At 45.8% G+C, this 19,735-nt stretch overlaps 1 protein-coding gene across 4 annotated transcripts in view; it reads left to right on the top strand.

Moving 5' to 3' along the window:
- The window catches only part of LOC140392540 (uncharacterized), a 71,218-nt gene that overhangs the window by 22,320 nt on the left and 29,163 nt on the right, over positions 1–19,735 (top strand). For all 4 annotated transcript variants that reach the window (XM_072477818.1, XM_072477820.1, XM_072477817.1 and 1 more), the window contains exons 5-7: positions 5,095–5,274; positions 6,957–7,076; positions 13,692–13,778. In XM_072477818.1, the coding sequence (XP_072333919.1) occupies positions 5,095–5,274; positions 6,957–7,076; positions 13,692–13,778 (387 nt within the window). The remainder of the gene's footprint in view (positions 1–5,094; positions 5,275–6,956; positions 7,077–13,691; positions 13,779–19,735) is intronic.

Raw genomic sequence — 19,735 nt, 5'->3', positions numbered from 1 at the left:
AGGCCAGTGGTCAGAAAAAAAGTTCGCGATTGGCCACAGAAAATGGTTATATTATACATAGAACATAGAACATAGAAAATACAGCACAGAACAGGCCCTTCGGCCCACGATGTTGTGCCGAACCTTTGTCCTAGATTAATCATAGATTATCATCGAATCTACAGTGCAGAAGGAGGCCATTCGGCCCCCTGAGTCTGCACCGGCTCTTGGAAAGAGCACCCCACCCAAACGCAACACCTCCACCCAACACCAAGGGCAATCCTGGACACCAAGGGCAACCCACCATGGCCAATCCACCTACCCTGCACATCCTTGGACTGTGGGAGGAAACCGGAGCACCCGGAGGAAACCCACGCAGACACGGGGAGGACGTGCAGACTCCGCACAGACAGCGACCCAAGCCGGAACCGAACCCGGGACCCTGGAGCTGTGAAGCAATTGTGCCATCCACAATGCTACCGTGCTGCCCCTTTAGAACAAATAAATCTACACTATATCATTTTACCGTAATCCATGTACCTATCCAATAGCTGCTTGAAGGTCCCTAATGTTTCCGACTCAACTACTTCCACAGGCAGTGCATTCCATGCCCCCACTACTCTCTGGGTAAAGAACCTACCTCTGATATCCCTCCTATATCTTCCACCTTTCACCTTAAATTTATGTCCCCTTGTAATGGTTTGTTCCACCCGGGGAAAAAGTCTCTGACTGTCTACTCTATCTATTCCCCTGATCATCTTATAAACCTCTATCAAGTCACCCCTCATCCTTCTCCGTTCTAATGAGAAAAGGCCTAGCACCCTCAACCTTTCCTCGTAAGACCTACTCTCCATTCCAGGCAACATCCTGGTAAATCTTCTTTGCACCTTTTCCAAAGCTTCCACATCCTTCCTAAAATGAGGTGACCAGAACTGTACACAGTACTCCAAATGTGGCCTTACCAAAGTTTTGTACAGCTGCATCATCACCTCACGGCTCTTAAATTCAATCCCTCTGTTAATGAACGCGAGCACACCATAGGCCTTCTTCACAGCTCTATCCACTTGAGTGGCAACTTTCAAAGATGTATGAACATAGACCCCAAGATCTCTCTGCTCCTCCACATTGCCAAGAACTCTACCGTTAACCCTGTATTCCGCATTCATTTTGTCCTTCCAAAATGGACAACCTCACACTTTTCAGGGTTAAACTCCACCTGCCACTTCTCAGCTCAGCTCTGCATCCTATCTATGTCTCTTTGCAGCCGACAACAGCCCTCCTTACTATCCACAACTCCACCAATCTTCGTATCGTCTGCAAATTTACTGACCCACCCTTCAACTCCCTCATCCAAGTCATTAATGAAAATCACAAACAGCAGAGGACCCAGAACTGATCCCTGCGGCACGCCACTGGTAACTGGGATCCAGGCTGAATATTTGCCATCCACCACCACTCTCTGACTTCTATCGGTTAGCCGTATATAGGGCAGCACGGTGGCGCAGTGGTTAGCACTGCTGCCTCACGGTGCCGAGGACCTAGGTTCGATCCCGGCTCTGGGTCACTGTCCGTGTGGTTTGCACATTCTCCCTGTGTCTGCGTGGGTTTCGCCCCCACAACCCAAAGATGTGCAGGTTAGGTGGATTGGCCGCGCTAAATTGCCCCTTAATTGGAAAAAATGAATTGGGTACTCTAAATTTAAAAAAAAAACGTATATATATATGAAATGAAAATCGCTTATTGTCACAAGTAGGCTTCAAATGAAGTTACTGTGAAAAGCCCCTAGTCGCCACATTCTGGCACCTGTTCGGGGAGGCTGTTACGGGAATTGAACCGTGCTGCTGGCCTGCCTTGGTCTGTTTTCAAAGCCACCGATGTAGCCCTGTGCTAAACAGCCCCTGTACATATATATGTATATATTTATATATATATAAAAATGAGAATCCAATAACAAATTTTTCTTGATTATATTTTTCCTGTTGGAAATATATATTTGGTCCTTGAAAGAATCACAGGAAATTAAGTCATTTTACAAATCCAGTAAAGCGAACAGACTATCAAAAACCGTTTCCAATACAACTATGAAGCAATACCCATTTGGCTAAAAATGAATATATATATCTACGCATTTCCTTTCAACAGTCTTCTTGGATGTCATTGCCCATTTAAAGCATTTTCAAAGGAATCTTGGAAGTGGCCAGGATTGTTTTTTGTCTGCAGTGTTAGATGAGCGTGTATCTCCTCTCCCAGTGCGAATACTGTGGCCCCGTACAGCACCAGCACTGGAGTAGTGTTAGCGTGTATCTCCTCTCCCAGTGCGAATACTGTAGCCTCGTACAGCACCAGCACTAGAGCAGTGTTAGCGTGTATCTCCTCTCCCAGCACCAGCACTGTGGCCCCGTACAGCACAGGACTGGAGTAGTGTTAGCGTGTATCTCCTCTCCCAGTGCGAATACTGTGGCCCTGTTCAGCACCAGCACTGGAGCACTGTTAGCATGTATCTCCTCTCCCAGTGCGAATACTGTGGCCCCGTACAGCACCAGCACTGGAGCAGTGTTAGCGTGTATCTCCTCTCCCAGTGCGAATACTGTGGCCCCGTACAGCACCAGCACTGGAGCAGTGTTAGCGTGTATCTCCTCTCCCAGTGTGAATACTGTGGCCCCGTACAGCACCAGCACTGGAGTAGTGTTAGCATGTATCTCCTCTCCCAGCATCAGCACTGTGGCCCCGTACAGCACCAGCACTAGAGCAGTGTTAGCATGTATCTCCTCTCCTAATGCGAATACCATGGCCCCGTACAGCACCAGCACTAGAGCAGTGTTAGCATGTATCTCCTCTCCCAGCACCAGCACTGTGGCCCCGTACAGCACCAGCACTAGAGCAGTGTTAGCATGTATCTCCTCTCCCAGTGCGAATACTGTGGCCCCGTACAGCACCAGCACTAGAGCAGTGTTAGCATGTATCTCCTCTCCCAGTGCGAATACTGTGGCCCCGTACAGCACCAGCACTGGAGTAGTGTTAGCGTGTATCTCCTCTACCAGTGCGAATACTGTGGCCCCGTACAGCACCAGCACTAGAGCAGTGTTAGCATGTATCTCCTCTCCCAGCACCAGCACTGTGGCCCCGTACAGCACCAGCACTAGAGCACTGTTAGCATGTATCTCCTCTCCCAGCACCAGCACTGTGGCCCCGTACAGCACCAGCACTAGAGTAGTGTTAGCGTGTATCTCCTCTCCCAATGCGAATACTGTGACCCCGCACAGCACCAGCACTAGAGTAGTGTTAGCGTGTATCTCCTCTCCCAGCACCAGCACTGTGGCCCCGTACAGCACCAGCACTAGAGCAGTGTTAGCATGTATCTCCTTCCTAGTGCGAATACTGTGGACCGGTACTGCACCAGCACTGGAGTAGTGTTAGCATGTATCTCCTCTCCCAGCACCAGCACTGTGGCCCCGTACAGCACCAGCACTAGAGCACTGTTAGCATGTATCTCCTCTCCCAGCACCAGCACTGTGGCCCCGTACAGCACCAGCACTAGAGCAGTGTTAGCATGTATCTCCTCTCCCAGCACCAGCACTGTGGCCCCGTACAGCACCAGCACTAGAGCACTGTTAGCATGTATCCCCTCTCCCAGTGCGAATACTGTGGCCCCGTACAGCACCAGCACTAGAGTAGTGTTAGCATGTATCTCCTCTCCCAGTGCGAATACTGTGGCCCTGTACAGCACCAGCACTAGAGTAGTGTTAGCGTGTATCTCCTCTCCCAGCACCAGCACTGTGGCCCCGTACAGCACCAGCACTAGAGTAGTGTTAGCATGTATCTCCTCTCCCAGCACCAGCACTGTGGCCCCGTACAGCACCAGCACTAGAGTAGTGCTAGCATGTATCTCCTCTCCCAGCACCAGCACTGTGGACCGGTACTGCACCAGCACTGGAGCAGTGTTAAGGGAAACTGGACAATTTTAATCCGCGGGAGACAGTATGCCCAGCACAACATTCTAAAACGTTCTTGCATTTACATTGTAACTAAAATAAGGAAACCTGGATAATTTCTAAACTACTCTGTAACCTTCTGGAAGGAACCGTTGGGGAAGAAAATCTTATCCTGTCCAATCTTTTGAATTTTAAATAATTTTTGAAAACATATTTACTGATTTAGGGCAAATAACTCCTGTGGCATTGAGAGGTTTGACAAACAGTGTGGATGGGCGGCACCATAGCGTGGTTAGCACTGCTGCCTCATGATGCAGAGGACCTGGGTTCGATCCCGGCCCCGAGTCACTATCCGTGTGGAGTTTGCAAATTCTGCGTGGGTCTCACCCCCACAACCCAAAGGTGTGTAGGGTAGATGGATTGGCCACGCTAAATTGCCCTTAATTGGAAATAAATAATTGGGTACTCTAAATTTTTTTTTTTTAAACCCATCAATTTCCCTACAGGTGAGACAGGGAGAGTGAGTGGATGTTAGGCAAGTGGAAATAGACAGCCCAAGTAATGGTATAGATATGTGAGCAGCCTCTGATCAAATACCAAGATTGCCTTCAGGAACGACAATTAGTTTATATTTGGCCAACACTTCTTTGAAATAGATGCTGGCTAAGTGGGAAGATTGAATTGCTGCATTTGTCCAACAGCACGCGGAAAGGTTAAATTGTATTCTTCACTCTCCCAAATATCAATGATGCCAGATTACGATCTGAGCTTCAATTAGCTTATCAAATCTGGTTAGACATGTTCCTGCGTTTTATCACATGACCCATTCGTCTACAACTGCCCCCCCCCAACCATTAGTCACCTGACATACCCATCCTTATGGAGCCCTCCCTTGCAACAATAGTTGGAAAGCAGACAGATTCTTTTATCACCTGATCGGATTCTTCTATTGTGTTATTTGGCCTCTTTGCGTTTCTCGCTGAAGTGCCCAGGTCAGTCCTGGAGGTCGGTAATCTCACAAAGCAGCAGACCCGCTGAGGATGAGTAACAGTAAATGCAGACGGACTGGAATAACATACTGAGTGTAACAGCGACTCCAATAGTTCAGATGGCCTGACAACTAACATTGAAAAACAATCACTGTGCAGTACTAACTTCACTCATTTTGTACATTGTCTTTCAGATACGATTTGGGTTCATTTTGGCATTTGGGTTTTTTCTAATGGCAATAAGTGCTGTTTACTTGGTTAAGAGTCGCAGCATGATGGCTTTCAGAGTGAGTGGAGCCATGGAAAGTCATCAGTCCCAATACCTCATGATGAACCTCTGTTTTTCTATGGTAACGTTTGATCTTCAAGCTCAGGTAACTGAAAAAGTATTTTTTTTAATGTATTTTATTACAAACATGAATCAAAACAGACTACAGCAAATAAACACCCCGGGAAACATACGTCCCAACAATCAACGACACAGTTTGTACTCTCGGTCCAAATCCAAACCTTCCCAGCGCCTTGAACAAGTACCGCCACTCCCCCCGACCAAATGCCTTCTCCGAGTTCATGGACACCACCACCTCTGGTACCAGAGCCCCTGATGGATTCATCACTACATTCAACAGCTGTCTTATATTACTCGCAAGCTGCCTGACCTTCACAAAGCCTGTTTGATCTTCTGCAACCACCCCCGGGACACAATCTCCATCCTCTCCGCCAACAACTTAGCCAATACTTTCACACCCGTGATCAATAGTGATATGGGCCTTTATGACCCACGTTCCAACACGTTCTTCCCCGTTTTCAGGGTGATTACTGCCTGCGTTATCGCCTCCGGCAACTTCCCCTTCTCCAGCACTTCCTTAAACGCCCCAACAGATGTGGAACTGAAAAGGTTAACACTGATTATATGAGTTGACACAGATAATTTCTTTGGACCAGGACAATTTGTTTTTATTTGTTTTTTTACAAGCCCACTTTGAGCATTACAAGTCTAACATTGATGGTAACAATGATCAAACTGTCCTCTGCCATCTCTGTATATGTATGTATCGTACTCACTTACTGTATCACTCTGTGTCTGTCTCTATTACTCCCTACTGACCCGTCTGTTGTCTCCAGTTCTTGTCCCACAGTCAGTTTTGGATTTGGTGCAATTTCTTCCAATTAAACATTGGGAAGATTGAAGCAACATCTCGAGCCCCATTATCACCCAATCCGCCAATCCCATTCTCACCACTCCACAGTGGCACGGGACTGATCACAGTCTTGGCATCCTGTTTGACCCAAGTTGAACTTCAAATTCTCTCCAATGCGAAGACCGACGCACCTACTGCTGCAAACCTCGACCTTGCTTTTGACCTAGGGACTGTACTCTGACATAATGATAGAATCATAGAATGAATGCAGCACCGAAGGAGGCCATTTAGCCTGCCCTGACTGTGCTAGCTCTCTGTTACAGCAAGTCCCTTTCTCTTTTCTTTCCCCAGTTCCCTGCAATGTTTTTCTCTTTACCCAGAACTCATTCAATGTTGGCTTCTTCTGATGAATCCTGATGAGGAGCACCCATGAAGATCACTGGAGCCCCTCGCTAATAATAATCTTTATTAGTGTCTTTATTATGGTTTATTAGTAGGCTTACATTAACACTGCAATGAAGTTACTGTGAAAAGCCCCTAGTCGCCACATTCTGGTGCCTGTTTGGGTACACAGAAGGAGAATTCAGAATGTCCAATTCACCTAACAAGCACGTCTTTTGGGACTTTGTGGGAGGAAACCGGAGCACCCGGAGGAATCCCACGCAGACACTGGGAGAACGTGCAGTCTCCGCACAGACAGTGACCCAAGCCGGGAATCGAACCCTGGACCCTGGCGCTGTGAAGCAACAGTGCTAACCACTGTGCCACCGTGCCATCCATCATTCCATCGTGCCATCATTTTCCCCATTCCCTGCTTAGTAAATGAAAGTACATTTTTTCAGAAACATCGCCATTTATATGTTCAACGGTTATTCAGCAGAATCTTACTAATAAATGTTGATTCTCGTCCACAGCTCTGCCTATGTGTACTTGTCTTGATTTCAGGGGTGTATCACATTTCACCTGAGCATTCGATCATCCTGGGCGTGGGCATCTTCTGGGCCTTTTTAAAAGCTGCGATTGGCCTCATAGCTGTAAGTAGTTCGGATTCTTTTCCGCCAGCACCAGATTTAGGAATGACCGATTATAGAATTTCTATTGCCGACACTCTTGGGATGCATGAAATATCGAAGTGCAGGAAATGTAGGTGCAGGTTGGAAGATTCTAGGCTTCGGGATCATCCACAGGTGTGCAAGTTAACTGCTGAACTTTAGTGTCGGTGTCGGAACTGTGAGTGGGAAACTTCCCTTCACTTGTTCAGCTCAAAACCATTCCCGACTCATCCTGGAGAAATGCAGCTCTAAGCACCTCACTGGGTTCTCAATCTGTCTCACACCAAATAAACCCAGCTTTAAACAACAGGTTCACAGAAAGATACTCCATGGAAAGTAACCCTAGCTTCACTTAATTAAATGGAATTTCAACCTCTTTTTCTCCCATTAAGAGATGTACGTGCGTGGTGCTCCGTCAGGGCAAAACCCGGAACCTGTAAATTGAAATGTTGGCTGAAATAAGACATATTTTCAGTGGGTTGACCTTCAAAGCTGTTATTGGCGCAGATGCACGTCCCTTCATTCTGAAACTGACCTTGTTATATCGGATCTGGGAATACTCAGTGAGAACAAATGGAGTCATACCCGGCACAAAGGAAGATGTTTGTGGTTGTTGGAGTTCAACCATCTCAGTTCCAGGGCATCACTGCAGGAGTTCCTCAGGGTTTCTTTTTTAAAAAATATATATTTATTCAAATTTTTCAACAGATTTTCAACAGACCCCCCCCCCCCCCAACAAAAAGAAAGAAACAAGAACACAACAATCAAAATTTATACAAAAATTATACATTGGATTTCCCCCATATACAATAACCCCCCATATGACATTTAAAAGCACCAATAGGGAAGCCCCCCCCCACCCACCCAAACGCCCCCCAAAAGAACCCCCCCCCCCCCCCCCCCCCGCCCTTGGGCTGCTGCTGCTGACCTCCTTCTAACGCTCCGCGAGATAGTCTAGGAACGGTTGCCACCGCCCGAGGAACCCCTGCACAAACCCTCGCAAGGCAAACTTTATCCTCCCCAGCTTGATGAACCCTGCCATGTCACTGATCCAAGCTTCCACACTAGGGGGCTTTGCATCTTTCCATAATAGTAAAATCCTCCGCCGGGCTACCAGGGACGCAAAGGCCAGAATACCGGTCTCTTTCGCCTCCTGCACTCCCGGCTCGTCCGTTACCCCAAATAATGCCAACCCCCAGCTCGGCTTGACCCGGGCGTTCACCACCTTGGACATAGTCCTCGCAAAACCCCTCCAAAACCCATCCAGCGCCGGGCACGACCAGAACATATGGACGTGATTTGCCGGGCTCCCCGAGCACCTCCCACATCTGTCCTCCACCCCAAAAAACCTACTCAACCTCGCCCCTGTCATATGCGCTCTGTGAGTAACTTTGAACTGTATTAGGCTGAGCCTGGCGCAAGAGGAGGAAGAATTAACCCTACTCAGGGCATCAGCCCACAGACCCTCATCTACCTCTGCCCCAAGCTCCTCCTCCCTCTTGCCCTTTAACTCCTCCACCAAGGCCTCCTCCTCTTCCTTCAGCTCCTGGTAAATCGCCATAACTTTGCCTTCTCCAACCCATACACCCAAAATCACCCTGTCCTGAATCCCCTGTGCCGGGAGCAGCGGGAATTCCCTCACCTGCCGCCTCACAAACGCCCTCACTTGCATGTACCTGAAAGCGTTTCCCGGGGGTAACACAAACCTCTCCTCCAGCGCCCCTAGGCTCGCAAACGTCCCATCAATGACAGGTCCCCCATTCTTCTAATCCCTGCCCGATGCCAGCTCCGAAACCACCCATCCATCCTTCCCGGGACGAACCGATGGTTCTCCCGAATCGGGGACCAAACCGAGGCTCCCACCTCGCCCCTGTGTCGCCTCCACTGCCCCCAGATCTTCAACGTCGCCGCCACCACCGGACTCGTGGTGTGGAGTTCCTCAGGGTTGTGTCCTAGACCCAAACAGCTTCAGTTGCTTCATCCATCCTCTCATTATTAAGGTCACAAGTGGGGAATGTTCACTGATATTTGCACAATGTTCAGCACCATTCGCGACTACTCAGATCCATACTCATATGCAGCAAGACCTGGACAACATTCAGACTTGGGCTCATAAGTAGGCTTGGGATGGACGATGAGTCCAAAGTGCTCTTTAACCATAGGAAACAAATTATCAGTGAGTGCCAAGTGGGCCTGGGATGTTTTTGCATTGATTTGACGCTGGCAGTTGCAGCCGAGATTAACTCAGTGACTGGCTAGTGTGTCAGAAGTATGGGAAGAATGAGAAGGTCATGCGCCTGAGATGGGAAGCTGAGTGGCGGCTACAAACTTAGAAATGTTTCTGCTCCTGTCTGCTTGTTAATCAGACTCCCAACTCCAGACTGGTGACCCCTGCTTCACATGTGCCAACTTTCTTTATAAATGCCAGCCCGAAGTTGACGGGAACATGGCTCCACATTTAGGTAAATTGCTTACCTTGTAAATTAAATCACCCATAGTGACCAAAAAGTTTAGGAGGGGTTATTGAGTTATTGGGTTACAGGGATAGGGTGGAAGTGAGGGCTTAAGTGGGTTGGTGCATAAGACCATAAAACATAGGAGCGAAAGTAAGGCCATTCGGCCCATCGAGTCCACTCCACCATTCAATCATGGCTGATTTCAACTCCATTTACCCGCTCTCTCTCCATAGCCCTTAATTCCTCGAGAAATCAAGAATTTATCAACTTCTGTCTTAAAGACACTCAACGTCCCGGCCTCCACCGCCCTCTGTGGCAATGAATTCCACAGACCCACCACTCTCTGGCTGAAGAAATTTCTCCTCATCTCTATTCTAAAGTGACTCCCTTTTATTCTAAGGCTGTGTCCCCGGGTCCTAGTCTCCCCTGCTAATGGAAACAACATCCCTACGTCCACCCTATCTAAGCCATTCATTATCTTGTAAGTTTCTATTAGATCTCCCCTCAACCTCCTAAACTCCAATGAATATAATCCCAGGATCCTCAGACGTTCATCGTATGTTAGGCCTACCATTCCTGGGATCATCCGTGTGAATCTCCACTGGACCCACTCCAGTGCCAGTATGTCCTTCCTGAGGTGTGGGGCCCAAAATTGCTCACAGTATTCTAAATGGGGCCTAACTAATGCTTTATAAAGCTTCAGAAGTACATCCCTGCTTTTATATTCCAAGCCTCTTGAGATGAATGACAACATTGCATTTGCTTTCTTAATTACGGACTCAACCTGCAAGTTTACCTTTAGAGAATCCTGGACTAGGACTCCCAAGTCCCTTTGCACTTCAGCATTATGAATTTTGTCACCGTTTAGAAAATAGTCCACGCCTCTATTCTTTTTTCCAAAGTGCAAGACCTCGCACTTGCCCACGTTGAATTTCATCAGCCATTTCTTGGACCACTCTCCTAAACTGTCTAAATCTTTCTGAAGCCTCCCCACCTCCTCCATACTACCTGCTCCTCCACCTATCTTCATATCATCGGCAAACTTAGCCAGAATGCCCTCAGTCCCGTCATCTAGATCGTTAATATATAAAGAGAACAGCTGTGGCCCCAACACTGAACCCTGCGGGACACCATTCCGAAAAAGAACCTTTTATCCCAACTCTCTGCCTTCTGCCTGACAGCCAATCATCAATCCATGTTAGTACCTTGCCTCGAATACCATGGGCCCTTATTTTACTCAGCAGTCTCCCGTGAGGCACCTTATCAAAGGCATTTTGGAAGTCAAGATAGATAACATCCATTGGCTCTCCTTGGTCTAACCTATTTGTTATCTCTTCAAAGAACTCTAACAGGTTTGTCAGGCACGACCTCCCCTTACTAAATCCATGCTGACTTGTCCTAATCCGACCCTGCACTTCCAAGAATTTAGAAATCTCATCCTTAACAATGGATTCTAGAATCTTGCCAACAACCGAGGTTAGGCTAATTGGCCTATAATTTTCCATCTTTTTCCTTGTTCCCTTCTTGAACAGGGGGGTTACAACAGCGATTTTCCAATCCTCTGGTACTTTCCCTGACTCCAGTGACTGTTGAAGCATCATCACCAACGCCTCCACTATTTCTTCAGCTATCTCCTTTAGAACTCTAGGGTGTAGCCCATCTGGGCCCGGAGATTTGTCAATTTTTAGACCTCTTAGTTTCTCTAGCACTTTCTCCTTTGTGATGGCTACCATATTCAACTCTGTCCCCTGACTCTCCGGAATTGTTGGGATATTACTCATGTCTTCTACTGTGAAGACTGACGCAAAGTACTTATTCAGTCCCTCGGCTATTTCCTTATCTCCCATCACAAAATTACCAGCGTCATTTTGGAGCGGCCCAATGTCAACTTTTGCCTCCCGTTTGTTTTTAATGTATTTAAAGAAACTTTTACTATCATTCCAAATGTTACTGGCTAGCCTACCTTCAAATTTGATCCTCTCTTTCCTTATCTCTCTCTTTGTTATCCTTTGTTTGTTTTTGTAGCCTTCCCAATCTTCTGACTTCCCACTACTCTTTGCCACATTATAGGCTTTCTCTTTTGCTTTGATGCATTCCCTAACTTCCTTTGTCAGCCATGGCTGCCTAATCCCCCCTCTGATAACCTTTCTTTTCTTTGGGATGAACCTCTGTACTGTGTCCTCAATTACTCCCAGAAACTCCTGCCATTGCTGTTCTACTGTCTTTCCCACTAGGGTCTGCTCCCAGTCGATTTTCGTCAGTTCCTCCCTCATGCCCCTGTAGTTACCTTTATTTAACTGTAACACCTTTACATCTGATTCTACCTTCTTTCTTTCAAATTGGAGATTGAATTCTACCATATTATGATCACTGCCTCCTAAGTGCTCCCTTACTTTAAGATCTTTAATCAAGTCTGGCTCATTACATAACACTAAGTCCAGAATGGCCTGTTCCCTCGTGGGCTCCATCACAAGCTGTTCCAAAAAGCCCTCCTGTAAACATTCAATGAATTCCCTTTCCTTGGGTCCACTGGCAGTATTATTTACCCAGTCCACCTGCATATTAAAGTCCCCCATGATCACTGTGACCTTGCCTTTCTGACATGCACTTTCTATTTCGTGGTGCATCTTGTGCCCCTGGTCCTGACCACTGTTAGGAGGCCTGTACATAACTCCCATTATGGTTTTTTGCCTTTGTGGTTCCTCAACTCTACCTATACAGACTCCACATCATCCGACCCCATGTCGTTTAGTGCTATTGATTTAATTTCATTCCTAATTAACAAGGCAACCCCGCCCCCTCTGCCCACCTCTCTGTCTTTTCGATAGGTTGTGAATCCCTGGATGTTTAAATGCCAGTCCTGAACCCCCTGCAACCATGTCTCTGTGATGCCTACCACATCATACCTGCCAGTCACAATCTGGGCCACAAGCTCATCTACCTTGTTCCGTACACTGCGCGCATTTAAATATAGCACCTTTAATTCTCTATTGACCGTCCCTTTTTGTTTTCTTAGTGTGGTGGAACTTGGTTTACTGAGCCTTTCCATACACTATGTCATATTTTGTGGGATGGGGACTATTGTAACCTCTCCTGAGTTCTGTCTTTTCATGCTTTTTTGTATTCCTAAGCAGCTACAGTTCCCACTGATTACTTCACCTCTTGGTTCCCTGACTTTCCCTTCCCCCCAATCTTTAGTTTAAAGTCCTATTGACCACCCTATTTACTCTTTTCGCCAGAACACTGGTCCCAGCTCGGTTCAGGTAGAGACCATCCCAACGGTATAGGTTCCCCCTGTCCCAAAACTGATGCCAGACTCGATGGGCCGAATGGCCTCCTTCTGCACTGTATGTTCTATGTTCTAAATCAATTTTATTTTAAAGCTGCTTTGTGTGTAGCAAAATCCACAATGAAACTCTAGGACTTTGAATGTTATTTTGAGTTATTTGAAATCCTCAGTTGAAAATTAAAAGTTTATTTGACTCGTCTCATTAGAATCAATGATGTCAGGGTGGCCTTTCGGGAACCTCAGTGTGATGTTGCAGTAATGTTTCTTTTATAAATTTAGAGTACCCAATTATTTTTTTCCAATTAAGGGGCAATTTAGCGTGGCCAATCCACCTATCCTGCACATCTTTGGGTTGTGGGGGTGAGACCCACGCAGACACGGGGAGAATGTGCAAACTCCACACAGTGACCCAGGGCCGGGATCGAACCCGGGTCCTCAGCGCTGTAGGCAGCAGTGCTAACCACTGAGCCACCATGCCCGTCCATAGATCAGTAATGTTGAACGCAGATACGAACATCAGTTCATGAGCTAGAGCAACTCTGATGAAGTAATGGACATAAAATAATATTTTTGCAAAGTAAATTTAAACACAGATTTTCATTTTTATATGATGTACTACATTTTGATCTATAATACACATCCTTTAATAATTACAAGCTGAATGTTACAATGCTACTTATTGCTGTTTTATTTATTGCTGGCATCTTTGAAGAATTAAAATGGGGTCACAATGGAAATTACTTGGAGAAGCACTGTACTCCTAGGTTTCATCCTAATCAGGCATTACTCAGCCTTACAGGATCCTAATGATAGGTCCTCTCGGGACTGATTAGAATATAATCATTCTTGTAGATCCTGAAGGGAAAGAAGTTTCTTGTGTGGATATTCATGGCACAGAATCTACCCGAGCTGGCCTACCTGGGATATTTGCTCCATCAGGTGAGTATTTCAATAGAAGCTTGTTGACGTTTATATTTGCATAGGATTTGATTCAGACTGAAGACAATTGGGAAGGTCCCCCTAAATTTCAAGAGGGCACTTCCAGGATGGTGGGTCTGAGAAAGGGAGTCGACACACTTCTCATTTCAGAGTTAAAACAAAGCAGGTTCATTTGTTGAAAGTTACTCAGGAGTGTAAGTGTTTCCTATATTTATGCATAAGATACAAAACTGAATTTCCACTAATGTTTGAATATTGGACTTTCTGTCTGACAGGGTTGATGGGGTTGGTCGGGTTTTGGATGCAAGGGGAGTGTGAAATAAGACACATAGAAAATCGAACCAGGGGGAGGCCATTCGGCCCTTCAAGCCTGCTCCATCATTCATTATGATCATGGTTGATCATTAAGTTCAATACCCTGATCCCGCCTTCCCCACATATCCCTTGATCCCTTTAGCCCCGAGAGCTATATCTAATTCCTTCTTGAAACTACACAATGTTTTGGCCTCAACTACTTTCTGTGGGAGTGAATTCCACAGATTCGCCGCTCTCTGGGTGAAGAAATGTCTCCTCTCCTCAGTCCTTACCCTCAAACTATGACCCCTAGTTCTGGACTCCCTTATCATCGGGAACATTCTTTCTGAATCTACCCTGTCTAATCCTGTTAGAATTTTATAAGTTTCTATGAGATCCCCTCTCACTCTTCTAAATTCCAATGAATATAATTCTAACCGACAGTCTCTCCTCATATGATGACAGTCCCCCCACCCCAGGAATCAGCCTGGTAAACCTTCGCTGCACTCCCTCCTTAGCAAGAACATCCTTCCTCAGATAAGGACACCAAAACTGCCCACAATACTCCAGTTGTGGCCTCACCAATGCCCTATACAATTGCAGTAAAACATCTCTATTCCGATACTCAAATCCTCTCGCTACGAAGGCCAACATACCATTCGCCATCTTTTTTTTTACCATTTGCCTTCTTTACTGCCTGCTGTACCTGCGTGCTTACTTTCAGCGACTGATGCACGAGGACACCAAGGTCTCGCTGAGTATCCGCCTCTCTCAATTTACACCCATTCAAATAATAATCTGCCTTCCTATTTTTGCTACCAAAGTGGATAGCCTCACATTTATCCACATTATACTGCATCTGCCATGCATGTGCCCACTCACTCAGCCTGTCCAAATCCCACTGAAGCATCTCTGCATCCTCCTCACAGCTCACCCTCCCACCCAACTTTGTACCATCTACAAATATGGAGAATTTGGAAAACTTATCACCTTTGGAAACTCTCCTTTGAATATTTTTCATTCAACTTGGATTCCTGTGTTATCAGGATGATCCCAGGAATGGTAGGCCTAACATACGATGAACGTCTGAGGATCCTGGGATTATATTCATTGGAGTTTAGGAGGTTGAGGGGAGATCTAATAGAAACTTACAAGATAATGAATGGCTTAGATAGGGTGGCGTAGGGATGATGTTTCCATTAGCAGGGGAGACTAGGACCCGGGGACACAGCCTTAGAATAAAAGGGAGTCACTTTAGAACAGCGATGAGGAGAAATTTCTTCAGCCAGAGAGTGGTGGGTCTGTGGAATTCATTGTCACAGAGGGCGGTGGAGGCCGGGACGTTGAGTGTCTTTAAGACAGAAGTTGATAAATTCTTGATTTCTCGAGGAATTAAGGGCGATGGAGAGAGAGCGGGTAAATGGAGTTGAAATCAGCCATGATTGAATGGTGGAGTGGACTCGATGGGCCGAATGGCCTTACTTTCGCTCCTATGTCTTATGGTCTTATGGTTATTTAATCTTGCTTGTTGTGAGTGCTGGCCTTATTTTTGAGTTTGTGCTATATGTTCTGAACACACCGACTTAATCACCTGATATTTGGCTGGAAATATTGCCCTGTGTTAGTTCAGGCAGTCAGACCTGGTGTTAAGGGTACGTCAACTCTCTGCAATAAAGTGGTTATAAAGTAATAAAAACAGAAAATGCTGGATAAACCCAGGACTCTCGCAGCATCTGTGGAGAGAAACAGAGTTAAGTGGGCTGGATTCTCCAAAAATGGTGCTATGTCCCACACCAGCATAAAAACGCTGGCGGTTTCATTCCCCAGTTTCCTGAGAAAAATAAACGGCTATTCACCTACCTGCAGGGGGCTGGCAGGGACCCGGGGAGCTTCACGCAGCTTTGGCTGCGAATACGGGCCCCCGCACTTCCAGTTCCGAGTCCGCGCATGCGCACAGCGGCGGCCCCCAGCGGCCGAGCCGAGCGCCATGGCGGGCTCGGACCGCGGACAATGACCAACAAACAAGGCCCCCCCCGATCGGCCGAGTGCTGCTGCATTGGACCGCCCATAAGGCCCCCACCGGTGCTTGATCCCATCGCCCCCACTGTTAAGTAATGGGTTAAGAGACATTGCAATTAGTTGTCTCATTTATGTTAAGTATCCATTAATTGACACTGATATGTAAAGGGGCTTCAGGTGGCCTCTGTCAGGTGAGGTATAGTGAGAGTTTTGTGCAAAGGCTGTTGGAATGAAATAAATGTGTGTTTGTGAAAAAGGAGCAGAATTTTGGACTCTTCATATCACAGCAACTAAAACGTCTAGCAATTGGTAGCAGAGGATGGTTGCTGTGTAAATGTGAAGGGTTGAAAGATACAACTTTTCTAGATCAAACCAAAGAGTGAGTGAGAAAAGAAGAAACAAAAAAGGGATATATGGCTGAACCGAGGATAAAGATAGCTGGATATGACTATCCTCCCTTAGTTTCTGAAAGGGAATCGTACGACCAATGGAGAAGAGCAGTAGTTATGTGGACTAAGGTAACTGCTTTGGGAAAGAGAAAACAAGGTATGGCATTGGCTCTTTCTTTACCATATGGCAGTAAAATCCGAAACAAAGTGCTTTCTGAGCTGGAATTGGAAGAGTTAGACTCAGAAGAAGGTCTGGAGACTTTATTACATTATATGGATAAGATTTATAAGAAAGATGACTTGTTGAGTGCGTATGAAGCATGGTCGGATTTTGATAAGTTCCAGAAAATGGAGGATATCTCCATGGAAGACTATATAATGGAATTTGGCAGACTATATAAAAGGCTGCAGAAACACACCTGGAATTTCCACAGTCTGTGTTGGCCTTTAAATTACTTGACTGTGCTAGAGTGAGCAACATGGATAGGCTCCTGGTTTTGACAGGAGTTCAGTTCACTGATAAGGATACCTTATTTGAACAGATGGCAAAAGCTTTACAAAAGTTTCTGGGGAAACATTCGATTCCGATGGCTCTGATGACCCAAATAGGTCAGCCTGCAATAAGGCAGAATATGGAAGATATACTACTAACAGGATGGCAAAATCGTATGGCTACGAACAGGGCTCAAGACTATAGAAGGAGACCGAGACAATGAAATTATGAAGACAGAAACCCAGTTAGAACCTACAATAGGAAGATGAACCCCAGAAATGCACAGGGCATGATAAATCGATGTTTTCGATGTGACTGTCAATACCATTATGCTTTCAACTGTCCAACTCGTTATGATAGAGTGTTTGAAGCGACACATGATACGGAAGAGTCAGAAGAAGAAAAAGATAGTGACCAGAAAGAAGGCATTGTCCTATTGACAAGCAGTTTTACGCCGGTAATGAGGGTGTTGGTTGCAGAATCCTTCAACTGTGCTGTATTGGACAGTGGCTGCACATCTACTGTGTGTGGAATTGACTGGTTAAAATGTTATCTGGACTCTTTGAATGCTGAAAATCGTAACAAGGTGAAGGAATTTGAAAGTTCCACAAGTTTCAGGTTTGGGGACGATAATACTCTGAAGTCGCTGAAAAGAGTGGTGATCCCTTGCAATATTGCCGGAGTGAATCATTTCATTAGCACGGATGTTGTATCAAGTGAGATACCTTTGCTTCTGAGCAGACCGTCGATGAAGAAAGCACACATGAAACTGGATATGGAACAGGATAAGGCAACAGTTTTTGGAAAGAAGGTGGACTTACAATTTACACAGTCGGGACACTATTGTATTCCATTATTGACAAATAATATTTCAAGTAGAGTGGTTAAGGATGTGTTAATGGCAGTTGAAAATGGGACTTTAGCTGATAAAAAGCTTGTGGTATTAAAACTGCATAGGCAATTTGCACATCCGTCTCCACGGAGGCTGAAACATTTATTAAAGGATGCAGGGGTAAGGGATGACAACTATACTAAACTGATAGAACAGGTTAGTGACCGCTGTGAAGTTTGTAGGAAGTACAGAAGGACACTATCACGACCGATAGTAACCCTACCTTTGGCCAGGGATTTTAATGACATTGTGGCCATGGACCTTAAGATCTGGAATAAAGCAAATAACATATTTATTTTGTATTTTGTAGATTTAGCAACCAGATTTAGTCAATCAACAATTGTACGAAGTAAAGAAAAGAGAGTAATTCTGGATCAAATATTGGAAAAATGGATAGGGACAGGAATGGGTCCACCGGCAAAATTCCTTACGGACAATGGGGGAGAATTTGCTAATGATGAGTTTAGGGATGTGTGTGAAAACATGAATATCAGAGTTATGAATACGGCTGCAGAAAGCCCATTTAGTAATGGTGTCTGTGAAAGAAATCATGCTGTCATCGATGACATGCTTCGGAAAATTTTGGCAGATCGACCAAATTGCAGACTAAATTCAGCTTTAGAATGGGCGGTACATGCAAATAATTCATTGCAAATGGTTGGGGGCTATAGTCCTTATCAATTAGTGTTTGGTAGAAATCCTAAAATTCTGTCCATTTTGGATGACCAGCCTCCAGCTTGGGAGGGGACTACAATTAGCTCTGGTTTTGCTGAACATTTAAATGCATTACATAGCAGTGGAAAAGCTTTTTTGGAAGCAGAAGTCTCTGAAAGAATTCGCAGAGCTTTAAGGCATAACGTACGGCCATCAGATGCCGTTTCTCAGCAAGGAGGTATGGTATACTATAAGAGAGACAATTCTAATGAATGGAAAGGCCCAGGGAAGATCATAGGCATAGATGGCAAAACAATTATTTTGCAACATGGTAATCAAACTGTTAGGGTACATTCATCAAGGATAATGGGTACAGATTACAAATTTTCAAATTTAGACAGAGCAGACAGTCATGACGAGGAACCAGAGTCATCTGGTACGCATGTGTTACAGACCTATGAGGACCAATTAACTGATATAGACAGGGTTTCTGTGGATGAACACAACACTTCTGATGAATTAGAACAGGCCATTTTTCCGAAAGGGCAACTGCCAAAAGTTGGTACAAAAGTGACATACTTGCCTGAAGGGTCTAATCAATGGAAGGATGCAACTGTTATTAGTAGAGCAGGGAAGGCCACTGGAAAGTATAAACATTGGTTGAATGTACAGTATTCAGGGGACGGAGTCAAGACAATGGATTGGGAAAACAAAGTTCAAAAATGGAGGGCACAGAAACGCAGTGCCAGTTCAGATAGCACATCGGATAGTGAACAGCACCGCAGGAAAAGGTCGAGAACTAATGAAAGGACATCCCACAGCAGAAGGGAAAGATCAAGCAGTAGCAGTACAGAACGAGATACCAGGCGGGAGAGGGGACGTAGTTTATCAAGATCTCGGAACATGCGACTTCCGGGTGCGGCGATGACCAGCTGAGTCGCACGTTTCGGCAGCTCCCGGTGAAACGGACTTTTGGGCTCTTGATAGGAGCCCCAACGGCAATTTTGACGGCTAAAAACACTGTGCGGTAAACCAGAAGGGAATCCCCCCTGGATACGGATGAAAAAAGGAGGAGAAAGTGGCCGGATTGCAGTGGATCCTTTAGAACAGCGGCAAGGAAGGCAAGCAAAAACCAAGATGGCGTCAGAAGGTGGCAGTTTAACATGGGGCCCTGAACAACGAGAGTTCTTGAAATGCTGTGTGGAAGAGCTCAAAA

The sequence above is a fragment of the Scyliorhinus torazame genome, chromosome 16, assembly GCF_047496885.1.
Source record: "Scyliorhinus torazame isolate Kashiwa2021f chromosome 16, sScyTor2.1, whole genome shotgun sequence".
NCBI classification, from domain to species: Eukaryota; Metazoa; Chordata; class Chondrichthyes; order Carcharhiniformes; family Scyliorhinidae; genus Scyliorhinus; species Scyliorhinus torazame.
This window is presented reverse-complemented; position numbering and strand designations above follow the sequence as displayed.